The sequence below is a fragment of the Mesoplodon bidens genome (genome assembly GCF_964165515.1).
Source record: "Mesoplodon bidens genome assembly, contig: HAP1_SCAFFOLD_178, whole genome shotgun sequence".
Lineage (NCBI taxonomy): Eukaryota > Metazoa > Chordata > Mammalia > Artiodactyla > Ziphiidae > Mesoplodon > Mesoplodon bidens.
Genome location: NW_027671948.1, coordinates 493,683 through 514,737, shown reverse-complemented (window position 1 = coordinate 514,737; position 21,055 = coordinate 493,683). Strand labels below are relative to the sequence as shown.

The 21,055-nt window shown below is 46.2% G+C and overlaps 1 protein-coding gene and 1 pseudogene across 2 annotated transcripts in view; one reads left to right on the top strand and one right to left on the bottom strand.

The window, feature by feature from the left end:
- Positions 1 to 1,964: 1,964 nt before the first annotated feature.
- On the bottom strand, positions 1,965 to 19,477 carry LOC308610766 (uncharacterized protein; the record flags this gene model as incomplete). The annotated part of the gene is made up of 5 exons (XM_081259779.1): positions 1,965 to 2,630; positions 7,105 to 7,220; positions 8,115 to 8,200; positions 17,936 to 18,000; positions 19,006 to 19,477. The coding sequence occupies 4 exons, from the start codon at positions 19,475 to 19,477 to the stop codon at positions 7,115 to 7,117; spliced, it is 729 nt and encodes a 242-aa protein (XP_081115905.1). The 3' UTR covers positions 1,965 to 2,630; positions 7,105 to 7,114.
- The window catches only part of LOC308610765 (ferritin light chain-like), a 17,311-nt pseudogene continuing 15,731 nt past the window's right edge, over positions 19,476 to 21,055 (top strand). Inside the window, exon 1 of the transcript in view lies at positions 19,476 to 19,480. The product of the transcript in view is annotated as a ferritin light chain-like (transcript). The remainder of the gene's footprint in view (positions 19,481 to 21,055) is intronic.

Genomic DNA, 21,055 nt, shown 5'->3' with positions numbered 1-21,055 from the left:
TCAAGGTGTGAGAGGCACCCTTCTGAAGGTCCTGCCTGGCAGTGGCTCCCTGATGACTGGGCGGCTCCCGGTGACGCTGGGCAGGGCTGGGTGGGTCGTGTGAGGATGCTCAGCCTGCCTCTTTTCTGGGAAGCTGATCTCAAGTGGAGGCCCTTCCTGTCCTGATGACAGCGACCTGATGTCTTTCCCCAGCTATGTGGCCAGCGACATGGAAGAGAACAACCAGGCCCCCAAGCAGGCCATCGTTTCGTTCCTCTATGGAAAGAACAGCTCCCAGCATGCCTTGTTCCACAAACTGTGTTCCCAGTTCATCCGATCCATGGGCTGGAAGACATGGGTCACTCGGGAAGAGTGCGAGCAGGTGGGTGGGCTGTGGCGGTCTCGGGGAGGGGGAGGGACGGAGAGGAGGTGGGGATCATGGGGGACTCGGTTTGGGACCTGGGGACAGACGAGAAAGAACCGGAGGCGGGGCAACGGGAGGCAGCGGCATCCTCATTGCCAGGGGCTGTTTGTCTTTCCAGATCCAGGCTTTTGATCCAGAGCTCTGGGTGTGGGGAAGAGATTGCGCCCTCTTGCCCCAGAGGCCCCAGGACCACGCAGGCCTGAGGTCATCGGCCTGCGCAAAGGTAGGTCTGCGTGCGCAAAGGTGCGGGTGGAATGACGTGTTGTCTACTGAGGAAATCGGAGGAATCCCACTGCTGGACCCACATCACCTCTCACGCTGTGAAGGGGGCCAGCCAGGCACACAGCCACGTGCCGACGCTGCGCCAGCCACGGACTGACAGCCACACACAGACACCAGCACCGCGAGGCCCGTGGGCACCAGACATCGGGGAAACCAGTTTGTCCCAGAAGCATGGGTCTCACTGAAGTTATTTCACCCAAAGCAACTGGGTCCAAATAACAGCTTTGACGAGATGGTGATTCTTTTCCATATACTGTGTTTCCAGTTTCTCTTTTTCATTCATTTTTGGCCTTACATCCCTCAGGGTTATGGGTTCTAGCATTTAGCTACAACAAAGTAAATGTCTACAAACAGGATATTAGATAGAACAGCCCACACGTTCAATAAGAAAAGATGAATTATGACTAGCTTTATATTCATCCAAATTTACTTTCAAATTGCCTATGGCCAGATCACCTGTGACTCTTTATTCCCCCTGACTCACCACTTCTGGACCAATGATTCCTCTAGTACAATTCACCTTTTCCCCCTCACGTTTATGGTCAAGGGGGTTTATCACAACGACTGAAGGTTAAGGAATGCCATCTTCAGCATGGCTTATTACAATTGACACATTAGAGTTCTAGATGTGGGCAGAGGATTGAGCAAACATTTGGTTTAAGTCTTGCAAACTAGCTGTCTTAGTCCATTCAACCTGCCCTACTACAGACCGCGTTGCTTAGAAACAACACAGCATGGTCTCTTTTACAAGGGCAATAATCTCATTCATGAGGGCTCTACCCCATGACCTAATAACCTCCCAAAGACCCCACCTCCTAAGACCAGCACCTTAGGGGTTAAGATTTTAAGATTTCAACATAAGAATTTTGGGGGACACAAACAGTCAGCACATAACACTAACCAAGTTTAGGGCTGAGTATTATTTAAACATTAGGATCCAGGGACTTCCCTGTTGGCACAGTGGTTAAGAAACCGCCTGCCAATGCAGGGCACACAGGTTTGAGCGCTGGTCCGGGAAGACCCCACATGCCGCGGAGCAACTAAGCCCGTGCGCCACAACTACTGCACCTGCGCTCTAGAGCCCACGAGCCACAACTACTGAGCCTGCGTTCTAGAGCCCGCAAGTCGCAACTACTCAGCCTGTGCGCCTAGAGCCCGTGCTCCGTAACAAGAGAAGCCATCAGGAGAAGCAACGGAGAGTAGTCCTCGCTCACCACAACTAGAGAAAGCCCACACACAGCAACAGAGGCCCAATGCAGCCAAAAATAAAAGAAAGAAAATAAGTAAATAAATGAAAACTTAATAATAACATAGACATTAGGATGCAGGGTTAGGGTTAGGGATCCGGCCTCAGGTCTCCTGGTCCATGATGCTGACTTGTCAGTGATGTCTGTAGTGTGCTTCCAAGTTCAGAATTTAAGTGGTGCCAAAGGACCAAGGTGAGTTAAGACTAAAGCAGCATTCTCCAAATGCCAGCTCCCTGAGCAGAATCACCTGGAGTCTGGGCTATAAAGCAGATTACTGGGCCTGACCTTGGGTGTATTCAGTAGTTTTTGGAGTCAGGGTCACCAAAGTCCAAGAATCGCACTTGAAAACAATGAATGGTTCAGGACTGGGGTTCAGAATGGAGAATTTGAGATAAAACTCCAATCATAAATGAGTCTCAATTCTGGTTAGAATTGACTAAGAATGTGAAAACCTTTATATCTGGACAGTTGCCACTTTGAAATCTGACATCCTTGCTCCTTCTCTTACTTCCAGATCACAGAGCCCAGGAGAGATGAGGATGTTCAACAAGAAGTCAATCCAGACACTGACGACAGCCGTGAAGAAGGAAGGGAGAAGCCTCTTGTGCAGATCATCGAGAAGAAGCCAGCATCTTCTAGAATGAGCGGAGGCCAGTTTTCGTGTTATACTCCTAGGAGCGGGGCGTGCTTCTAGGAGTCTGTGGCAGGACAATAAGAAAACAGGGTTTATTCAGATTCTACCCTTTTGGAAGGCACCACCTCAATTTTCAGATCATTTCATTTCCATCTCCCCTGAGACGAACATTGGAGGTCCCATTTGTTGTACACTTGTTTGCCCCAGTCTAGAAGCATTTGAAGGTGGAGTGTAGCGGCTCAGAATAGGAGGGAATAACATTAAAATATATAATTAGAAAAATATATATATATATATAATTACAGCCACAGGGTCATGACTCATGACTTAAGTTTCACTGGCTTATTTTGAAAATGTCACCTATAAAATTATTGTATTTTTATATTTTATGTTTATATATTTATTTTAAATAGTTTTGAAATAGTCTTCATTTTGAAACATCTTATTACTACAAACTTTTGTGATGAGAACTGTAGCTGTTGTATATTTACACATATATACAATTTTACTCACATTTTCAAGAGATTGTTGATTTTATCTATTACATAATATTTCCATTCTACTTATAGCATAGTGGGTATTTCCTCCCAATTCTTGTAAGCATAAATTTGTATTTTCTTAGTTCTCATTATTGAATTGTGGGAATTCAGTCCTAATTTTTTAACTTGCCTCAGCATGTTTGTATGTTATTTTAGATTGTTCAAGAGTACCGTGCGATGCAGCTTTTGGGGAACTACAATAAAGATGAAAGTCTTCTCACAGTCAGGATGTGTGTGGTCATTACCAGTCGGCTTCGCCTCTTTGCTGTCCAACGAGGTGTTGCTTAATGGCGTTGTGATTATCCAACCACATTTCTTAACTCTGAAAAATAGTCCTCAATTATTTTTCATGTAGAGAAAACTACAGAAGATGAGGCAGGTCTTGCATCATTCAGGACTCCAATACTGAGAGACAACTCTTGGGTAAAAGGAAAGATAGCTTTATTGAGGAAGCCGGCAGTCCAGAAGAGAGGTGGACTCATGTCCCGAAGAACCAACTCTCCCCTCCTGAAGTTTTGCTTGAGGACTATACAGGGAAAAGAGAAAGGGGCTACATGTTGAAGAGAGGGTTACAGGGTGCGTGATCAGCTCACGGTCATTCTTCTGATTGGTCAGTGGTGAGGTAACGGGGACTCAACATCATCAGCCTTCTGGTTCCAACTGGTCTGGGGTCTACGTGCTTGTGGGCAACATGCAGTTAACTTCTTCCACCTGCTGGGGGTTTCAGTCTCTGCCAAACAGCTCCAAGGACGTGGCTCAGAATATCACCCAATAGCCCTTGAGGAGGAACTAAAGGTCCTTGACTTTGTTTAACAGCCAAGAGATGATTATTTTGTCTTGGCTGTTTTTTCGGCCTCGCCACGCAGCTTGCAGGATCTTAGTTCCCTGATCAGGGATCGAAAACAGGCCTCTAGCAGTGGAAGCGCAGAATCCTAACCGCTGAAGTGCCAGGGAGTTCCTGACAGTAGACTTTAAAAAAAAAAAAAAACAGACCAAAAGGAACACAGTTTTAAGGAAGCTTAACTTTCTCAGAAATGCAGAAATTTTGTTGTGCATTTATTTTCTTTCTTTTTTTCCCCCAATACATTTATTTATATATTTATTTATTTTTGTCTGCGTTGGGTCTTCGTTGTTGCACGTGGGCTTTCTTTAGTTGCAGTGGAGCGGGGGCGACTCTTCATTGCGGTGCGTCGGCGTCTCCATGCAGTGGCTTCTCTTGTTCCGGAGCATGGGATCTAGGCACGTCGATTCCAGTAGTTGTGGCTCACGGGTTCTAGAGGTTTTTTATGTTTTGCAAGTATTCATCAAATGTTTATTGCTTGAATGAATGACAAATAATTTCTTCCAACAATCTTCAAACTGCTTAACACTATGACAATATTTAGCGTTTCAAATTTCACATGACCTTAGTCTTTCTGTGCTCTAGTTTCTAAAAGCACGTGGGATTTTCCCGGACCAGGGCTTGAACCAGTGTGCCCTGCACTGGCGGGCGGATTCTTCACCAAGGAGCCACCAGGGAAGTCCCTGTGCATTTATTTTCAAAAAAATAATAAGGCCGGATGAATTCAGAACTAGGTGCAGAAACCTCTTCCAGTGAGATACAGAATCTCTGCTGTTTAGGCAGATTTAGAGAACAACTTTTCCAACCACTTATTAAAGAGACCAATACTCCATGAAAAAAATTTATCATTTGTACAGAGAGAAAACCAAACTCCAGCTTTGCATCAATATAATATTTGCTACTAAGAGAACCATAAGCTCTTTTTTGAAAATCTCTGGAATAAACATCAAAACTGAGCTGCCTTCGGCTCAGACAAATAAAATTCCCTTTCTACCCGTCTCCTACAACTTTCTATACTCATTCAGGTTGTGTCCTTCACTATCCTCTTTCTGGTGCTGGAACAATCAGTCATTTTACTTTAGGACCAAACTATTTTTGTTCCTGTTAATAAACAAAACTACATCGCATTATCTTGCATACAAAGTTGTACCTCTCGGTTGCTGGAACCAAGGAGGACCATGCAGGGCCCTTCCATGTCCCCTGCCTCTTGTTTGTAAAATAGCTGCAGTCTCCCAGGCCTCCCCTGAGTCACCAAAGAACAGGTTCAAGCAGTTACTGATTAGGACAACAGCAGTCACAGAATCTTTAGTTCCTCCCGAAGGACGTAAGTAACAGTGTCAGACACACACTCCTAACTTGTTTTGCAGATACTAAAACCACTACAAGAGGAGAAAGCTAACTGTATGATGACCAGACTGGAGCTATGACACAAGCTGCTCCATCTTGAGCAGACCTGAACCAATGGCTTACACAATTCCAGGAACTGGCCTCAAGGAAATGGGAACAAACCAACACTGGAATTGAAGATTAACTGTGCCTGAAACAATCAACATGACACTGACCACACCGCTGCATGACCAATTTCAAGAGGATGGTCAGAGCTGACTGTGCTACTCTGCATGGAGCCCCCACCGGCACAGCCCAGAGACTTCCCGTCTTTTCCCTATCAACCCCTTTTCCCTCTCATTGGCAACTGGGAGATGGTATTGGGGACACTAGCCCACCATCTTCCCAGGTTGCCAGCTTCCTGAATAAAGCATCTTTCTTCTTCCACCAACCCTTGTCTCTGGAACACTGACTTCTGAGCGATGAGCAGCTGAACCTGAGTTCTGTTCCAGCCGATAACATCACTATGGGTCAAGTCTCATTCATAGTATATTAATACTAACTTTGAACCAAAGTTACTTCCATTTCACAAAGAAAACTAGGAGTGAATGATTGACAACTGCCCATCACACATCAGCATTTCAGGCTAGCAGAGCTCATGAACACACATAACACAACTTTACACAGCCACAAACATCCCTTACACAACTTATTCAAGTGGCAGAGACAAACACATTCATTAACACACCCACAGACAGAGCCTCTAGGTAACAAGTAAACATATGCAGCAAGAGCATATAACTTGAGATTATGCTTAGTAATCAATGCCTCAGGTTTCTGTCTTGCTTACAAATGACCTCGGTATCCAATGATTATCCAGTAAGTAACACAACTTAGTACCAGTTCAAGGGTTTACGTAAACTGAAGATCTGGGAATTTATCGACAAGCTAACACAGTAGAAAACATAGTTACTGTTGAAAGAAAGTTTGTCAGAATAAAAACTAAATGTGGTTAAACACAAACTTACATTTTTCATAACCTTAAACATTAAGTAGAAGTAATATGAGCTTAGTTGATGGGCACACCTATATAAATTTAGGAAGAACACACCCAAGTAGAATTGTTTTAAATGTATGCCTAATACTGATAAATAAGATACGAATAACTTTTTATGAAACCAAAAATATTAAACTAGCTTCATGTGTCAAAGATTTACCTAAATTATGTAAACTTGAAGTCTTTAAATTTCTGAGTTGATTTTTTTTTTTGGCTGCACCGAGGGGCTTGCTGGATCTTAGGTTCCTGACCAGGGACTGAACCTGGACCCTGGCAGTGAAAGCACCGAGTCCTAACCACTGGACCGCTGGGGAATTCCCTGACTTGATTTCAATAAGAATATTTTTCTAGCACATTTAAAGTATTAGAAGTTCTAATTCCTTTCTCTCTGAGAATTTTAGGGATATATAATTTTTATAAGCACATTTGTATCTTTGTAAGCCAATCAGGACAGAAACCCTTTAATTTAACAGACTCTACAATCTACTTTAATAGATCCAGAAGTAGGAAAACATTACATACTCGCACTGTCAGAGGTAAAGACCTTTTTGAATTATAGACACACAGACATACAGAGAAATGGAACTTTTACCTGCAGCTTTAAGTCTTAGACTTGGGTCAGGAATAAACACTCACCAGTCTAGATACTAAAGAGCCATTCTCATCCCATTGGGCAAGAGATTCTTAATTGATTTGAGCTTGTCAAAGTAGACAAATAGACAAACAGAAAAGACTAAGAAAAGACTAACAAACTAGATCCTCTGTTACCTCTCACCTAACTGAGATCAGTTCTGTAGAAACTTAATCCCTTTAGAGACCATCAAGTCTTCAAACGACAGAGCCAAACTCAGAACCACTGCTGCCACCAATGGGGAACCACTTAGCTGGAATCTGAGAACAAAGGAGAAACACAAAAGTAATAGAAGGGGAAACTAAAGAAACAGAAAGTGAGCCAAGTTCAAAGGCTGCTTGGGTTCACCCCTGGGAGAGGAGACAAGATGTACCTGGGCTTCACTGGCTCATGAAATACACCACTTGTTGCTGGGCTTTTACGGCTTTATTTACGTAGAACTGATATACAAAATCTAGCCCATGTTTAATGTATATAACTTGATGAGTTTGGACATATGCACACACCTGTGATACCATCACCACCATCACGATAATATACTCATCACTTCCAAAAGATTCCTTCTATCCCTCTGTGTGTGTGTATGTGTGTTAGAAAGACGTAACACAGCACCAGGTACATGAAAAGGTGCTCAACGTCACTAATCATCTGGGAAATGCAAATCAAAATCATCATGAGATACTACCTCACATCTCTTAGAATGCCTACAATTTTTTATTTTTTTTTAAAGATAAGAGTTGTCAAGGTGGTAGAGAAATCGTAACCCTTGCATATTGTACGCAGGAATGTAACATTGTGCAGGCACTGTGGAAAACAGTATGGAGTTTTCTCAAAATCTTTTAAATAAAATTTCCATATGATCCAGCAATCCCACTTCTGGGTGTACAGGCCCAGCTCAGAGACACTGCAGCTTCAGTTCCAGAACACTGCAATGAAGCCAATACCGCCATAAAGCGAGTCACATGAAATTTCTGGTGTACCCGTGCATGAAAAGCTTCTGTTTACACTATACTGTAGTCTGTTAAGTGTGTGACAGCCTTGTGTCTAAACAAACAATGTACATACCTTTATTGAAATATACTTTGGGGAAGAGAAATATAGATCAATGGAACAGGATAGAAAGCCCAGAGATAAGCCCACGCACATATGGTCACCTTAGCTTTGATGAAGGAGGCAAGAATATACAATGGAGAAAAGACAGCCTCTTCAATAAGTGGCGCTGGGAAAACTGGACAGCTACCTGTAAAAGAATGAAATGAGAACACTACTAACACCATAACACAAAAATAAACTCAAAATGGATTGAAGACCTAAAGGTAAGGCCAGACACTGTCTAACTCATAGAGGAAAACACAGGCAGAACACTCTATGACATAAATCACAGCAAGATCCTTTTTGACCCACCTCCTAGAGAAATGGAAATAAAAACAAAAATAAACAAATGGGACCTATTCAAACTTAAAAGCTTTTCCACAGGAAAGGAAACCATAAATAAGACAAAAAAACAACTCTCAGAGTGGGAGAAAATAGTTGTAAATGAAGCAACTGACAAAGGATTAATCTCCAAAATATACAAGCGGCTCACGCAGCTCAATATCAAAAAAACAAACAACTCAATCCAAAAGTGGACACAAGACCTAAATGGACATTTCTCCAAAGAAGATATAAGATTGCCAACAAACACATGAAAGGATGCTCAATGACACTAACCATTAGAGAAAGGCAAATCACAACTACGGTGAGGTATCAGCTCACACCACTCAGCATGGCCATCACCAAAAAATCTACAAACAATAAATGCTGGAGAGGGTGTGGAGAAAAGGGAACCCTCCCCCTGCACTGTTGGTGGGAATGTACATTGATACAGCCACTACGGAGAACAGTATGGAGGTTCCTTAAAAAACTGAAAATAGGGCTTCCCTGGTGGTACAGTGTTTAACAATCCTCCTCCCAATGCATGGGACATGGGTTCAAGTCCTGGTCCGGGAAGATCCCACATGCCGCAGGGCAACTAAGCCCGTGTGCCACAACTACTGAGTCTGCACTCTAGAGCCCGCGAGACACACCCACTGAGCCCGCATGCCACAACTACTGAAGCCCGCATGCCTAGAGCCCGCGCTCCACAACAAGAGAAGCCACCGCAATGAGAAGCCCGCGCACCACAACACTGAAGCACCTGCTCGCTGCAATTAGAGAAAGCCCGCGTACAGCAACAAAGACCCAACACAGCCAAAAATAATGAATAGATAAAAATACATAAATTTATACAAAAAAAAAACCAACTAACAATAGAACTACCATATGATCCAGCAATGCCACTCCTGGGCATATACGCTGAGAAGTCCATAATTCAAAAAGAGACACGTACCACAATGTTCACTGCAGCACTATTTACAATAGCCAGGACATGGAAGCAACTTAAGCGTCCACTGACAGATGAATGGATAAGGAAGATGGGGCACATATATACCATGGAATTTGACTGAGCCATAAAAACAAACGAAATTGAACTATTTGTAGTGAGGTGGATGGACCTAGAGTCTGTGAAACAGAGTGAAGTAACTCAGAAAGAGATAAACAAATACCGTATGCTAACACATATTTATGGAATCCAAAGGAAAAAAAGTGGTTCTGATGAACCTAGTGGCAGGACAGGAATAAAGATGCAGACGTAGAGAATGCACTTGAGGACACAGGGAGGGGGAAGGGTAAGCTGGGACGAAGCGAGATGGAAACCAAAGGAAAAAAAAAGTGGTTCTGATGAACCTAGTGGCAGGACAGGAATAAAGACGCAGACATAGAGAATTCACTTGAGGACACGGGGAGGGGGAAGGGTAAGCTGGGACGAAGCGAGACAGTGGCATGGACACGTGTACACTACCAAATGTAAAACCGATAGCTAGTGGGAAGCAGCCGCATAGCACAGGGAGATCAGCTCAGTGCTTTGTGTCCACCTAGAGGGGTGGGAAAGGGAGGGTGGGAGGGAGACGCAAGATGGAGGGGATATGGGGATATAGGTATACATACAACTGATTCACTTTGTTATACAGCAGAAAGTAACACAACGCTGTAAAGCAATTATACTCCAATAAAGATGTTAAAAAACATACTTTAGGGACTTCCCTGGTGGTCCAGTGGTTAAGAATCCGCCTTCCTACAGGGGGCGCAGGTTTGATCCCTGGTCGGGGAACTGAGATCCCACGTGATGTGGTGTGCAGCACAGCTGAAACAAAAAGAAAATTAAAAATACTTTACTGCTAAAAAATGCTAACCATCATCTGAGCCTTCGGCGAGTAGTAACCTTTTTGCTGATGGAGGGTTTGAAATAGTGTGAGAATTACTAAAATATGACCCAAAGACAAGAAGTGAGCAACTACTGTTGGAAATACAGTGCCAACAGACTTGCTCAACAAAGAGTTGCTGCAAACCTTCAATTTGTGAAAAACACAAGATCCGGGAAGCACAATAACTATAATAGAATATAATGTAATAGAATATAATACAATATAATATAGCCTGTATATTCAAAGAAAAGGAAATCAATATCTAGAAGAGATACATGCACCTCTATAGTCATTACAGCATTATTCACCAGAGCCAAGGTAGGAAAAAAATGCAAATTTTCATCCACAGAGAAATGGATAAAGAAAATGGGGTATATACATAGGATATTATTCAGACTTTCCTATTAGAAGGAAATCCTACCAGTTGTGACAACGGGGATATAAACAGAACACATTATGATAGGTGAAATAAGTCAGTCACAGAAGGACAAAACTGTGTGTTTCCACTTATATGAGGTGAGGTATCTAAAAGAGTCACCCATAAATTGTCAGGGGTGGGGGAGGAGAGAATGGGGAGTTGTTCAACGGGTATAAAGTTACAGTTACACAGGATGAATATGTTCTAGAGAACTGCTGTATGACTAAGCATCTCTAGTTAACGAGGCACACTATTGTTTTCGTTTGAATTAAAAAAGTTTAATTCAAGTGTAACTGACCTACTACACTATGTTAGTTCCAGGTGCATAATATCAATATTTCTGTACATTAGAAAATGATCACCAAGATTAACTCTAGTTATGGTCTAGTTACCATCCGTCACCGTACAAAGTTATAATGCTATTGACTGTATTGCCCATGCTGTATAGTTCATTCCCATGACTCATTTATTTTCTAACTGCTTATCTGTTCCTCTTAATCTCCCTCACCTATTTCACTCATCCACCTACCCTCTTCTGGCAACCACCTGTTTGTTCTCTGTATCTATGAGTCTGTTTCTGTTTAGTGACATTAGTTCATTTGTTTTGTTTTTTAGAGTACACATACAAATGAGATCATATGGTATTTGTCTTTCTCTGTCTGACATATTGCACTTAGCATAATACACTCTAGCTCCATCCATGTTGCCACAGAATGGCAAGATTTCATTTTTTTTTAATTTTTAAAAATTTATTTATTTTACTTTTGGCTGCATTGGGTTTTTGTTGCTGCATGCAGCCTCTTTTCTAGTTGCAGCGAGCGGGGATTTCTCTTCCTTGTGGTGCATGGGCTTCTAATTGCGGTTGCTTAGCTTGTTGCAGAGCATGGGCTCTAGGTGAGCGGGCTTCAGTAGCTGTGGTACGTGGGTTCAGTAGTTGTGGCTCACAGGCTCTAGAGCGTGGCTCAATAGTTGTGGCACACGGGCTTAGCTGCTCCGTGGCATGTGGGATCTTCCCGGACCAGGGCTTGAACCCATTTCCCCTGCACTGGCAGGCGGATTCTTAACCACTGCATCCACAGGGAAGCCCCTCATTCTTCTTCTTCTTTTCTTTTTTTCTGGCTAATAGTCCATTGTGTGTGTGTGTACAGTTATATATATATACATATACATATATATGTGTATATATATATATATATACGTATACATATAAATATATATGTATATATGACACATCTTCTTTATCCATTCATCTATGGATGGACACTTAGGTTGCTGCTATACACTGGCTATTATAAATAATGCTCAATGAACATAGGGGTGCATGTGTCTTTTTGAACTAGTGTTTTTGTTTTCTTCCGAAAAAATACACAGAAGTGGAATTTCTGGATCTTATAATTAGTTCTACTTTAAAAGTTTTGAGGAATGAGGTGCACTACTTTTGAAACGAAGTTTACCTGGTGATGTTAGGTGAATCCATCCAAGATCTCTGTGAAGACCTCCAAAACTGTTAAAACATAAGGGTAGGGACTTCCCTGGTGGTCCAGGGTTAAAGAATCTGCCTTACAATGCAGGGTACTTGGGTTCAATCCCTGGTCAGGACACTGAGACCCCACGTGCCACAGTGTAACTAAGGAATGGTGTGGAGGAGGTTAAGGAAAAGACCATGCCAAGCTCAGAGGCCGTTTCAGATGGCAACAAACTCCTGACATTGACTGCAAATCAAAGTTCTTTATGTGGAACAATCGAAGAGGCAGGATGGGTCCTGTTAGCAAGGTCCCCTGAGATGCCAGGTCACCTGACCCCCAGCTCCAGATGCAGAGATGTCTGGGACCCAGGCTTTGCTGGCCTGGTTAGGCTGAGGGTGCCCAGCTGCTGATAGGACACACGAGGTGGGGGGATGAGGGGGGCCGGGGGAAAGAGTTGGTTGCCGCCCAAGGCAGACAAGCGTCTGTGCAGAACTGCCTCGGCTCAGCCTCGAGAAGCCTGGCTCAGAAATCGACAGCAAGTCTTCCAGAAGCTCTGCGCATATTCCATTCAGGTGTCGCTGGTCACATCTGTGGCTGCCCGGATGAAGACTGGGGGCCCACTCGTTCACACACTGAAAGTTACTACCAAATGCAAGAGAGTGAGGGATCAGACCATGAACTACTCTAATTTTAATGCCTAAGTAGAATCACGCGCACCTTATTCTACTTTCCGGTTTTGCATTTGTAATTTCACAAAATGTGTGATTTGTGGGGCTTTTCTAATTGCTTGTCATTTTGCCTGATGCGAAAAAAACAGCACAATAAGAAAACATTATAGTTTTCACTGGTAATGGGCATAAAAATATACGCACTGTTCCTGCTTGAAAAGAGCATTAATGTGAACGTTCCAGATGATTTTCTATTTGGTGATGGGTTAAGCGGCTTGACCACATTCACTTTTATGTAAAGGGAAGATGAGAAAATTGCACTCTTCTCGCACTTTCAACTTTAAGAAAATGGATTTCGGGAAACCTGGATAACAAATTAAGAAAGCAATCAGAACTGCAAATATTTAGGGGTTTTAGGTTAGTTTCAAAACACAAGGGAACAACCCATGATGTATGTGTCTTAAAAGACCCCTTGGTACAGTAAGATTCCACAGACAGCCTTGTAATCACAGAACTCAGAACTGGTTACACATTTCCCACAAGCCACTTTCTCACTGTTAGGTTAACAGTGTCGGCTCACTCCCCTGCTTGGGGGCAGAGAGGACCGGTCTCCTTTCCTTTCTGAGATTCCTTTCATGAGTGACTAGAAAGCTTAAGCACTGGAATTTCATTAAAGAAAAGGAGTATTCCTCAGAGGACTGTAAATGACACAACCCCAAGAGGACTTTAACAGCTGCGTCCCTGTGTCAGAGATCTCCCACGCATGGCTGGGGCCCAAATGACACAGAACAGTGGGGGCCCAAGGGCCGCAGTCCTAGGATGCCGCTCCCCAACCAAAAGAGTCCTCTTGCTCCTCAGGGAAAAACAAAGGTGTTCTCAGACACACACAACTTCTGGAGCCAGGAAGTGAGGACCCCACCTGCCTGGCCTATCCCAGGAGAGTGGCTGATGCAGTGCCCAGAACCAGCAAGGGGAACTGAGACCCAACAGAAAGGGAACCAGGAGACCAATGCATTCCTCCCCCCGCAAAGAAGCTGCACCCCAGTACTGACCAAGGAGGGTGCTCTTCAACTAGGAATCTTATCCACACAAATGTGCTGATTTTGAGAAACTTTTGAAATGCATGGTATTCAACCTCTCAAAGTAAAAAAAAGTAATGAATTATATAGCAATGCGGGAAAATACAGGAAAATGACAATAAACCTTGGAAAACAATGTTTACTAACAGGACCCCAACTGGAAAAATTTAGAAACATTTAAGACGACTCTGAAAGGCAGTAAGACAAGGAAAACAAAACAGAACAAAACAAAACAAAACAAGACAGTATTGGGGCAGGAAGACAGGCAGTGGACATGAACAGGCCCTTCATATAAAAACAGAAAGACACCAGTCTGAAAAGACCACAGAATGAAGGACTCCAACTACGTGACATTCTCAAAAGGGCAAAAAAACACAGACAGTAACAAGACCAGCAGCTGTCAGGGGCTTGGGGGCACTGGTAGGATGTTCTGGTAGGGCACTGGTAGGGAAGGTGGCCCCCAGGGATGTTTCGGGCAGTGAAATGGTTCTGGGTGGCACTGCAGTGGTGGCTGCAGGTCATCACACCTGTCCAAACCTGAACAGTAGGACACAGAGAGTGAGCCTTAATATAAACTACAGACTCCAGGGGAGAATTAGGTGTCAATGCCGATCCATCACTGAGAGGACGCACCACACAGGCCAGAGACGTTACCAAGGGAGGGAACCCAGAGGAACGGGTATAGGAAAGCGCTGTCTGCTCGATTCTGATTCTCCTATAACCCTAAAGCTGCGCTAAAGACTGTCCACCAATTAAAAAGAAGAAACGGCTTCTAAGCACGTGACAATACTCTCAACCTCATTCACGATTCAGAAAAACCCCAAGGGAACGTCCATACTGCTTACCGGGGCCTAGGATGAGTGGGAACACGCCGCGGCCTCGCCCCTTCCTGTCGGGCACCGCGCTGGAGCCCAGAGTCCCCCTGACTTGACCCACCGCACCCCACCCCGCGTTTCATGCCGTCCACAGTCTCTACACATGACATCTTTTGATCAGATGACTCACTGTCCCAATTACAAGGTTTCAGTTTCTCCACAGGAAGAAACCAAAACCCGCACAGAGGGGAGGCTCTTCAGTCAAACTCAGGGTCTGCCTGCCTTCACGTCCCACTCTTCCTGACGGGAGGCCCACATCCTAAGGAGGGAGGTCCTTACCAGCACCTCAGGAGCCTCATCCAGTCCACCTCACGCTGCTCTGAGAGCCTCGCCAACCTCTGCAGCTACCCAAGTCCTGGGCACTTGAGGGCCGTCCCCCTTCCCCGAGTCACTGAGCCACGTGCTCTGACAATGCATTTAAAACCAGGCTCTCGGACTTCCCTGGTCGCACACTGGTTAAGAATCCACCTGCCAATGGTGGGCACACGGGTTGGAACCCTGGTCCGGGAAGATCCCACGTGCTGCGGAGCAACTAAGCTCGTGCGCCACAACTACTGAGCCTGCACTCTAGAGCCTGCGCACCACAACTACTGAGCCCGGGACCCGCAACTACTGAAGCCCGCATGCCTAGAAGCCATGCTCCGCAATAAGAGAAGCCACCGCAATGAGAAGCCCGCGCACCGCCACAAGGAGTAGCGCCCGCTCGCCGCAACTAGAGAACAAAGCCCGCGCGCAGCAACAGAGACCCAACGCAGCCAAAACTGAATAAGTTAAATAGTAAACAAATAAAAAATTTAAATGAATGAATAAATAAATAAATAAATAAAAGCAGGCTCTGCTTTGTCAGCACTCTGGAGTTCCCTACGTATCGACGGGCAGGATTCCCGTCCTCTCCCGTAATTACGTCTGTGAAGTGCCTTTCCCGAGGAGAACAGAAGCTCCTGGAAGCAGGGAATTGCTTCTTAAGATCACATGCACAACCTGAAGACATTTGATGCTTATGTCAAAGATAAAAGACACAACACTAGATGGTGTGAAGGGTCCTCGAGGCCAAGAGCCAGGCAAGCAGGACACTTCCTCTGGGGACCCTTCCATCAGCAGAGCAGAAAATGTCTGTGGCCAGAACTGGCACTCAATTCGTTTTGAGCTGAGAAGCACCCATGTAGTTACATAGGCTCCCCAAAGAGTAATTACTCCCACATTTAAGAAAGGAGATGGCTTTTCAGGCAGGGAAGGCAAGTACAGTCTTCCCAGCTGGATGCACTGTGTGTGCTGATGGTCACGATGGAGCTGGGCCCCAGAGCTCTGCTCTCCCCTCAACCCCCCAACCTCACCCTCACCCTCAGCTGAGGAGCTGCTTCCCTGAGAACACAGAAGCCATCGGAGGGCTTCCCCACCTGCAACCCTGCTCAGCCATCCCCTCCCCACTCCAGGACCACGGGCAGCAGCTCTCCCCTCCCCCACACGCATCTACTGGATCATTCCCACTGTTATTTCTCCCATCACAATACAACACAACACAACACAACATCCTCCCCGGACCTCAGCTCCTACCCCAGCTACTGTCCAGTTGCTATTTTCCCCGTCACAGCAAAATGTCTTGAAAAAGTTGGGACCAGAACAAACCCAGTTCTCCCACTCCTCTCTCCTAAGCCTCTCCGATCAGGATTTTACCCCACAGATCCATCCAAACGCATCATCGGCGAGTTAGGACCTCCCCCCAGTGCTGGGCTCGATGGTTATTGGCTCCGCGGAACGGCAACCTCGTTTGTCCAGTCACCCAGGGAACCTCTAAAGTGCTTCCCACATGCAGACAAAACGCTGTGATTAATATTTTAGGAGAAATACTCAGCGTGGAGAATACACTTGAGCTGCTGGAGGAAAGAGGTAGCGGCACAGAAAAGAAGTTTCTGTAACTACAGAAACGAACAGATAAGCTGTTTTAATTGTAGCAAGTATGGGATGAAGGAGAACGAATAAAAACCATCCAGAAGACGACATTAACAAGCCTCACACTACAACGTGGTAACAGAGGATGGAGAAGGACTTTAGAATGAACTCATTTTTCTGGGCAGGCGACAGGCTGGATGATGCAACGATGAGCCGCCAGAGACAACAGGACAAGGCAAGGGGCAGGGGAGCTGTAAATAATCATTTCTGGATCTACTGGATCTAGTCATCCGAGGTGCCCTTTGGACAAACTCCATAGAGATGATGGCAAGTGGCTGGACGGAGGCATCTGTCTGGTCCAGGTGGGAGAACTGACAGAGCTGGAGGTGAAAAGCACCAGAGGGTGAGATCAGACGGGGTGGAGAGTCATGGACCAAGGGTGAAACGACAACACACACAGAGGGCGGAAGACAGAGTCAGTCAGGAAGACAGCAAGGAGAGATCTGTCACAGAAACCAACAGCGCAGACTCTGCGGATGGCAAGGCGACAGTGGTCTGAGGTGACGACTGGCAAATCTCCACTGCTTTGTATGCTGGATGCCAGGTCACCTCAACCGGATCAGGTTCCGTGGAGGGGCAGAACCAAGACCGCAGGCTGCACGAGACAATTCAGCTGGGAAACAAGAATGTTTGCCAGAGACCTCACTGCATGGTGTGTAGCGCGATCCTCTGAGATTGTAAGAGACAAAGAGCGCAGTTTACTGGAAGGGTGACAAGGCTGTTCTTCCAGATGATCCTCATTGCATCCCTCGACTGAGCACTGAAAACAATGTACCTATGTGACAACGGTGTTCTACTGAACAGACAACCTATATGCACTGAGTGCTCCCTGGACAGCACGCTCTCGGCTTACAGGAAGCACAAGGAAGGCACCAACGTCAACACGTTAGGGGCTGTTGCTCAGGAAGGCTCGCGGCCTACAGCGGGATCCTCAGGGAAACCTTTTAACGCTCGAGAACAAAAGTGATTTGGCAGGACCATATAAGTCAAGCAAGGGATGGTGTTCTGCCACAAACGTCAAGAACACGAGGCTTGTACTGTGGCTCTAAGAGGATCGTGGGATCTACACGTAGAACTTGCCAGAAACACTTGGTGCTGACCTGCTCCTCTACACTTTGTCTAACCACATCTTTTACCTACTCCTACTTTCCCATTTTAACTTTTGAACTATTCGCCTCCCAAGGTGTTATCACAAAAGAACAGCAGCAGGTAAAAACGTAAACAGCAAAACTCACCAGAGGCTGACTCATTTTCCGCTGCTCTTGGAACAACGTGCAGGACTGTGACAGTGGAGGCGGACCTGGAGAAGGAAAACGCAGGCAGTGAAGCTACGACTGAAGCGGCTCGGGGTGCACGAGCACCCGCCCTGCGCTCCACAAGAGACACCTGTGGGAGACCCGTCCTTTCACCTTCAGAAGGGCCTGTGAGAATAAGGAGGGAGCAACCACCCTCAGGTCTGTAACTCCCACGTGACTCTGGTACCTGAGGGGATACTTTATTTTTCCATAGCGAGTGTACATTGAATCCTATTAAAATAAACCTCCGTCATTAAATATGAAATTAAAAAACGCTTATAGTTTATCTCTTCTCAGTCTGTTAACAACTTAGATCACAACATCCACAGGATACCCAGAATAAAGGGACACACTCAGGTGCGTTTCAGTCTTGCAATGATTTGTACAAACTTTACAAACTTAAGTGCGACGCTCGAAAACATCTTTTATTAAAGCTGACTTTAAGTGGACAGAACACCTGCCCTAGGAGTTTGGAGTCCTGTGAGCGACCCCACGTGCACACCCGGTGAGGGTCTAGGACAAGTCATCTCCCTTCTCAGGCCCCATCGCTTCCTTCCTCACCCGAGGCAGCAGGACAGAAGCCCTGCAGACTCATCCTGCACCGATTACACTGTGCGACTCCACAGGGCACAACCCAGGGGGGCGGCGGACGCTTACATTACACAACCAAGGTGCTGACGCGCCTTGAGACACACGTGCGAGATGCCGAGACGGCGACAGGAGGGGGAGGACGAGGAGGAGGATCGGGGTTGGACGGAGGGGAGGACGCGGCACGTCCCGGCCGAGCCTGTGGACCCTGCTCCCCCAGGACACCCAGAGCTCACAAGTCCCAGGGGAGCCCCATCCGGAGCAGCCAGCCCTGTCCTCCAGCCCGGCCCCTCCACCTCCGGGAAGCGGTCAAACCCTCCAGGTGGCTCTACCGCGGGGCCCGGGGCGGGCTACCCCAAGCTCTGCTCTTCAAGGGCCGCAGGCTCCACAACCAACTACAGGCCTGCAGACGCAACACCTACCCCGTCGGGACTCGCTCACCGGCCCCGGGCTCCCGAGGCTCCGGTCCGGGGGCTGCTCCTCGGGCGCACTCCTCTCTCGGGGTCCCTCCGCTCCGCCTCCCGAGACCACTGGGCCAGAGGAGCCGGCTCTGGGCCCACGTCCCTCCCGGGACCTCGCTTGGCCCCGCGCTGCACATGGTCGGGCACTGCACCGCTGCCGGCCGCCCGGCCACTCCGGCCCAAACGCGGGCTCCGCGGTTCGAGCTCGGAGGTCACAGTTCCAGCCTCCACCCGGCCCACGCGAACCCTCGCCCGCACAGCCCGCTCCCGCGGGCTGCCGGCCGGCCCGGACAGCGTACCGCCCCGCAGGCCCCCGAAATGCTCGCCCGCAAGAGGCCAAGACGGGGGAACGACGGCCAGCGACGACCTGGGCCCGCACAGGAAGCGAGGGCGGGGCGGCGACGGTGCGCGTGCGCCAACACGCACAAATCATGAGGCGCACCTGCGCAGGCGGACGCCCGAAGTCCGCCTGCCAAAGCCCGCCAGGAGCACGGGACAAGTACCCGGACTCCAGAAGCCTCCCAGAAGTCTCCGTGCCGTCAAGATAGTGAACGTATGAAATGTCTCCTTCTCATCTGGCGCTCAAGTGCTGCTGTGCTGCGAGGCTGTGCCGCCTGGACCAGGGACTCCATTGCCCATTTGTCTTCACTCCTGTTAGGGATCAAGGAAAGGTGTGGCCTCAAGTGGGGGCTGTGTGATGGTCTCCAGGGTCCCTGGTCCTTTCCCGGCCCTGGGACATTTCGGGTTACATCTGAGATTCCCCCACCACCAGGAGAGGGGAAGGAGGGTATCATGTTCGCTTAACTGAAACGCTACAACTTTCATTCAAATCCTAGAATACAATAAATGCCCAGCCATGACACAAACTAATATTGCCCACGGAAGGAAAAGAAAATAGAAACTGTAGCTGTTTAGATTACACAACCAATGCATTAAAAACTGTACGAAAATCAGAACGTACACACAAACCGAAAACAGAAAACAGATACCTGGGATCTTACCTCTTATACAGGATGCTGTTTATGTTAGGTAAAAATATCATTTTTCAAAAATGGAATCAGAAGGGTAATGATTTATCACTATTTATCACTGGGGGTGAAATAATATAACTGTGTTCTTGGCCAACTGTTCCTTAAAAGCTGCTAGGGGAAAAGTTAAAAATAAAATCTCCAGGGACTTCCCTGGTGGTCCAGTGGTGAAGACTCTTAGTTTCCACTGCAGGGGGCACGTGTTTGATTCCTGGTTGGGGAACTAAGATCCCGCACGCTGTGCAGCACAGTCTCATTAATTAATTAATTAACGAACACACAAAATAAAAATAAAAAATCTCTCGCCAACCGAGAAAATCCTCTCCACAAATGTAGAGATAAAGAAAACGGTTTTACTGTTGAATAACCATTAAACCAGACTGTGCTGTGCACCCACAGGTGAACCACTAATGTTTGTGCAAATGAAATCAACCTCACCTTTTTTTTTTATAGCTCAGCAGATAAAATCTGTTGCATACAGGTTCTCAAGATAAACGGGAACTTGCCTCATGGGAATAGACTTGACACCACCATAAAAATGGCATACATTCTTTCAGAGTACATCCTAAATTCACCTGGTCATCTCGGTGGTTGTCCATGCTAGTTAATACCCTTTATCCAAAGGAGAAAGACAACTTCTCCTATCTCTAGGACAAGCACGTACTTATAGCTCAGAGGAAAGTGCCTAACACCTAGCCTAAACTCCCCTGGTGACAGAGAGATAAAGAAGATAGCTCTCAGGTCCTTAACATAAACATTCCTGGGTTGTAATGCTGGCAAGAGACTGATTTAGCTTTTAAAAAGATTTAGATACTTACGAAAGGGACAGAGGAAGTATTTCTATTACAAGCGTCTTGAGGAAATCCTCTAAAAACGGAAATAAGAAGTGATGATTCATGCAAATGAATAAGCACCTAACCCATTCCTGATTTCCCCAGCTGAACTGCCACATTAAATGAATCCTGCACAAAATGTGTGCTTCT